A 6,000-nucleotide genomic window follows, 5' to 3' on the forward strand; every position below is an offset into this window, starting at 1 on the left:
AGAGTAACCTGTTTCGATCCACGTCAAGTCTCTTAGCCTATCACCTGATCGTCGAGTCCTATGGGCATTTCGGTCCTTCTTGGCACCCGAGGTGCCACGTGTCATGGTCCCTTTTCACCATAAAACCAATTGGCAATATGGAAAGTAGTCCAATTACTTATAAGCACATGCAAAGTTCATTTTTTCCTCAATGTGGGATTCATAATCTCAACATGTCCCCTTACGTTGGGCTTCACCCGAGACATAACCTAGTATGATACCATGAACCAAGTTGAGCTTCCATCATAAAACTAATTAGAAGTATGAGGAATAACCCAATTACTCATAAGTACATGCAAGGTCCATTCATTCTCCAATGTGGAATTTAACTCTCTACAAACACACCATATATGTCAGTACAGATTCATGCAGAGCCATCCAATAGAACACATATCACATACATGTATGCTGCTAAGCTCAATCAATGTGACACACATGCTAGGCGCATTTACTTATTTACAAGGCATGTATAGGGGTGGGTTTGGTACGGTTACCGTACTAAAACCCTCGTACCAATTATCGTACCAAACTTTCGGTTTGGTAAAATCTATTACCATTACTATACCAAACTTTCAGTATACTGAAGTTTAGTATTGCCAAATAGTTCGGTTGGTATGGTATGGCAATGGTAATTACCACTTTGTTTTGGGACAAAATCTATTTTTGTTTTTTTTTAACCTATTCAAGGGCAAAACTTTTTTTTTGTACATTTATCTCATACATTGTAATCTAAATTCATCTATTATTCATCATTCATAATTCGCACACACAATAATTCAAATGATGCATCAAGATTCATGATGAAAATTAAGCTTAGAATCCAAATAAAAGTTACGAACCAAAACAAATAGAAGTTAACAATCCAAATAGAAGTTAAAGTTTCAAACCAAATGAAAATTGGAACTAAACTTCAAAAAGTAAAATTTCAAGCTTGAGATGTCAAGGCTTTTGGAGGAGGCATTGAACATGTAGAAGATTGAGCTTGTATCAAACCTACATTACAAACAAAGAAAACATATTTGTAGCAAGAAGAATTAAAGTTGAAAACCATTTAATAACAAATTTACTAAAAAAATTAAAGCATATCTTATTTGTTTCCACTTATTCCATTTCCTTGCAAAATTGAAGCATATCTTTTGTTGGTTTCTTGTAGAAGTTTACTTCATCTGCCCTAAGTCAATCACTAGTACACACTAGTGCCTCTATCATTTTAGGAGTCAAGGATGCCCTAAAAGGGTCCACAACCCTTCTCCCTAAGCTAAATGCATTTTCACTAGCAATGGTAGAAGTAGGGATTGCAAAGATATCCTTGGCTATTTGTGAAAAAATTGAGAACTCTTTTGTGTTTGATTTCCCCTAACTCAAGAGATTAAAGTCACCAACAACAATGCTAATATAAGTAGGGGTTTATTTTCAAATTATTGAAATATTATAAATATGTGTTATATAATTTATAAATTATATATTGCATTATATTTTTTATACGGTACGGTGATACAGTGGTGATAGTAGCCATTATCAATACCGTACCTTGAAATGTACGATACAATACCGTACCATTACAAATTGATAAAAAAAAATTTGGCCCAAAATCGGTATGGCGTAGTTAGCAATTCGATTGACATGGCAATTTAGCAAAAATTTCCACTCTAGGCATTTGATGAAATCCACCTCATTCAATTCACCAAATCCACCATCATTCCCGACCTATCTCTGACCTCCCCATGCTTTCCTGCCACTACATTCAAAAAGGCCTTCTCTTCCCCACCATCCTCTTCACCCTCATCCCCTCCTCAAATCCTCCTTTTGCCATTTGTGTGGGTTTTGTCTCTACTCTTTGCAAGGACGTCATTGTACTCTGACCCAACCAGTCATGGGCGACCTTATATTTGGCCTCGCAAGCTTTTCGGGTCGGGCATCGTTCAGAGAGTCCGATTCGAGAACTTCATGTGCCACAGTAGCTTGCAAATTGAGCTCGGTAACTGGGCCAATTTTAGCACCAGCCAAAATGGAAGTAAGCCCTCCCCTTTCTCTTAACTTTCTCTCTTTAACAAATGCGTCTGTTCAAATTAGGTTTGTGAATTGTATGCGAAATTTGATCAAATTTATGGTTTTTTTTGGGTAAATTGGGAGTTTGAAATTTGTGTAAATATAGTTGATTGTGTTTTTGTAAGTGGTAAATATCATTGCTATGTGTAACTGACACACCCCGACCGAAATCAAGGTGTGCTGGTGTGGGTTCCTAAAAACAAAACTGTGAGGGTGTGGTAGGGGTCCAAAGCAGACAATATCATGCTACGGTGAAGTCGAGCCCGGGATGTGGTGAGGGCCCGGGTCCGGATGTGACAGTAGAGGCACTCAAAGGCGTCGACAATGAAGGATTTAAACTGGTTGTAGGAAAACGACATCGTTGAGCTCAGTTATGAAATTAGAGAAATTGAAGGGGGTGGGGGCCAGTCGTGAGGTCGGAGACAGAGATGGGGATGTCGATGAGGAGACATTTTTTATTGTGACGAGAACACAAGTAGTACACTACATGTTTTTATGTAAGTGGTAAAAAATTTTATTTTTTAAATTATTAATTTATTAACACACATATTTCACCATTTGTATAATAACGCATGATGTACCATCTCGTATGTCGATCACACTGAAAAATCTCTCTTTGACAAGAATGGAGGGTAGGTTAAGGAAGACGGTGAATTTGGTGAATTTGGTGAATTGAAGAGGGAGGGGCCCACTCTTTTTTATTTAATATTTTGCCATAAAAAATTATTTCCTTTTTAAATTAATTAATTTATAATTTAGTTTTTGCCTACACAGCACAATTGACTGCCATGTCAGCAAAAATATGGATCCTCCATTTACCACGTCCTAACTTAACAACCAATTTGATGGATTGACTAACGTAAGTTTGACAAGGCAACGAATTCATAATTTTGCATTGTAATATTCAAAAGATGAGATATGAGTTTGTATGTGATCTAAAATTGAGATTGTAAAATGTATTTTGTCCAAAAATAAAATAAAATAAAAAATAGGACTTCCTCTGATCTCTCAAGTTCTGAACCACATATGTCATATGATGTATGCAAACCTATCCTCTCACCAATCAACATTTATGTCAAACACATACTATTAGAAAAAAAGTAAAGTATCCACAAACACATGCTAAAAACAAACAAACAAACAAGGACAGCCTAAAAGCTTCCAGCACACAGCAGCAGCAGACTTAAGAGGAGCCAAGCTTTCCCCCATCCCTCTCACTGGCATGGACCATGAGCTTGGGGATTACTAGCAAGCCGTGAACATCTCTCGTGCCGTCGAGTCATTGGAAGATTCATGGCCACCGTGCTTGTCCATGCAATTCCATTTCCGCCAGTGCCTGGACTGAGACCCAAAAACGTGGCGGCACCTGCTCGCTGTTTGGTCTCGACCGCACATCAAAGCACGAGATTTGTTGGGTTATGGCGACACACTTGCACAGTGAGATCAGTAGCAGAAGAAAGTTCCAGCTCCAGCTTGGACGTTGGGGATGATGAGGTTATTAAGACACAGCTTCTGGAAGCAATCGAAGGAATCAATAGAGGCATTTTCGGAGTCCCGTCTGCGAAGAAATCTCAGATTGAAGCTCTCGTCAACCAGCTCGAGTCTCGGAATCCTACTCCAGATCCTCTTCTTAATCTACAAAAGGTACCAAACATAGTGTTTAGTTCTGCATTAAATTACTAACGGGTTAAAGGTTGTGTGTTCATATGTAAATCTATTGATTTATTTATTTAGTTTTGATGTGTTTGTTTAATTGGAAGGTGGGTGGATGCTGGAAACTTGTGTACAGCACAATTACCATTTTAGGTTCAAAACGAACAAAGCTGGGATTGAGGGACTTCATCTCCTTGGGTGATTTCTTCCAGAATATTAACATTGCTAAGGTACACGCCACATAGAGTACGGTCACATTCAAGAGTTTAGGTACACTCACAAACTAAGGGCCGGTTTGAAAACTATTTCGTCTTCTTTTTTTTTTTTTTTTTTTTTTTTTTTTTTTTTAACTAAAAACTCGTTTATAGCTATTTTGAATGCCAAAATTTGAAAACAAAAGAAAGTTGTTTTTACGTTTTGCTTTGCAGTGATTACCAAGCATTTTAGAATAATTCAAATGCGCATCCCGGATAAGTAAACATGTCATGATTGTTTTCTTTATTGGGAGAGATCATAACTGTGAGGTCAACTTGGTTTGCCATTATGAGTATTGCAACATCTTTTTATCAAGTGTATGCTGATTTGGTTTGTATTCTGCAATTGCGCGCTTGCTGATATGCCAAAACGGAGGGTAAAGCAGTTAATGTGATCAAGTTCGACGTGAGAGGATTGAATCTGTTTAATGGACGGCTGACAATTGAGGCCTCCTTCAAGAAAGCATCCAATTCAGTTAATTTTGCTCACCTTAACTTGTATTCTTTTATTTAATCTGACTCCAACTTTCTAATTTTGATTACAACATACAAATCAAATCATGTTCTTAAAGCTTTTCTGATTTGAAATCTTACAGAGAGTTGACATCAACTATGACAACTCCACGATCACTCCGAGTCAGGTATCTTACATTGTTTTGTAGCAGGCATATCAGATTATTTTGTATCAGCATTTTTGGGTTTCTAATCCGTGTTTGCTCGTTTTGATGCTTATAGTTAATGAACGTGTTCCGAAAAAATTATGATATTCTGCTTGGGATCTTCAACCCAGAAGGATGGCTTGAGATCACGTATCCTAATAGTTACTACTTTGACGTAGTAGTAATCTCCTCTGTGCACGCTTGAGATTTTCTGATTTTCGAACGGTAGAGACTATATTTTTTCTTTAATTCAATTTCTTCAGATATGTTGATGATACCCTGAGAATAGGGAGGGATGATAAAGGCAACATCTTCATATTAGAGAGATCACATGAAAGTTCGCTTTAAGCATCAAGACTCGGGTCATCATTATAAACTTACCGTCTGAAGGATCATTTTTGGAGGGTTACATTCACCATAGCCGTAATACTCATTCATTACAGTAGCTCTTGTCATTCTGTAAATTGTAATTTGGCAACTCATACAGCTGCAAATATCTACGGCTGAGCATCTTCTTCTTTCAAAATCCAAAGATACAATCAAGATAAAAGCAGGCATATACATACATATATGTGCTATCATGATGAGGAACGTACTACTTCAGTAACATATCTGTAAACTTAGGCATGTATGGAATATATTTCCCGAGAATGATTTCATTGATATTGATCGTTCGACGTTATACATAGAGCTTCCTACAATTCAGCTACATGGAATGAAGAAAAAAAATCAAAAAGCAAAATCAAGTACAGAGTGTACAACTATCGAAATTCGGGTTGTAGTCGTGGAATATTTCTAGTCCTCCCCCTTAAGTTGGGAGAGTGAATATCAAGAACTCTAACCTTGCAGTGAGGACTCCGCATGTGGTAATTGTAAATCACGCAACAAACTCTGTAGGACCGTAGCCAAGTGAGTTCACAGAATGCACCAGTCATCGTCCTGTACTTGGCTTCTGTCGAGGAAAGTGAGATGGATTTTTATCTCTTTGTTCTCCATGAAACCATTGCATTTCCAAACACACAATTCAGGCAGTGGATCTTCAAGTAATGGGGCAGCCCGCCGGATTTGAAGATCATTGCAACAAGCACTTGGTTTTAATTTGTTCTCAATTAGAAATAACATGCCTTGTCATCGAGCATTTAGATACCAAAGTACTTGAAAAGATGTCTCCATATGAGCTCTACGAGGCTCATACATGATTATATTGAGAAAATATACCGTATATGTGATGTTGGGTCAAGTGGTGTAAGATATATCAAACGACCTACCAATCGCCTATATTGGGAAAGATTTACCTCTCCTACATAAACCAGCAAGGTTGTACAAGATTTACCTCCCCTACATGT

General features: G+C 37.6%; 1 protein-coding gene across 1 annotated transcript; it reads left to right on the top strand.

The window, feature by feature from the left end:
• Nucleotides 1-3,146: 3,146 nt before the first annotated feature.
• Nucleotides 3,147-5,336, top strand: LOC137746311 (fibrillin protein 5 homolog). Its single transcript, XM_068486390.2, has 6 exons — nucleotides 3,147-3,732; nucleotides 3,849-3,971; nucleotides 4,372-4,470; nucleotides 4,592-4,636; nucleotides 4,731-4,804; nucleotides 4,918-5,336. The coding sequence occupies exons 1-6, from the start codon at nucleotides 3,382-3,384 to the stop codon at nucleotides 5,000-5,002; spliced, it is 777 nt and encodes a 258-aa protein (XP_068342491.2). The 5' UTR covers nucleotides 3,147-3,381; the 3' UTR covers nucleotides 5,003-5,336.
• The last annotated feature ends 664 nt before the right edge of the window (nucleotides 5,337-6,000 follow it).

The sequence above is a fragment of the Pyrus communis genome, chromosome 15 (assembly GCF_041283825.1).
Source record: "Pyrus communis isolate YQ-2024b chromosome 15, ASM4128382v1, whole genome shotgun sequence".
Classification (NCBI taxonomy): Eukaryota; Viridiplantae; Streptophyta; class Magnoliopsida; order Rosales; family Rosaceae; genus Pyrus; species Pyrus communis.

Bases quoted from the DNA above. Each gene is read 5' to 3' on its own strand.
- LOC137746311 (XM_068486390.2), top strand. From the start codon at position 3,382: ATGGCCACCGTGCTTGTCCATGCAATTCCATTTCCGCCAGTGCCTGGA. The intron at 3,972-4,371 runs GTACACGCCACA...GCCAAAACGGAG, and splicing joins AGAATATTAACATTGCTAAG to GGTAAAGCAGTTAATGTGAT. The intron at 4,805-4,917 runs GTATCCTAATAG...CAATTTCTTCAG, and splicing joins GAAGGATGGCTTGAGATCAC to ATATGTTGATGATACCCTGA.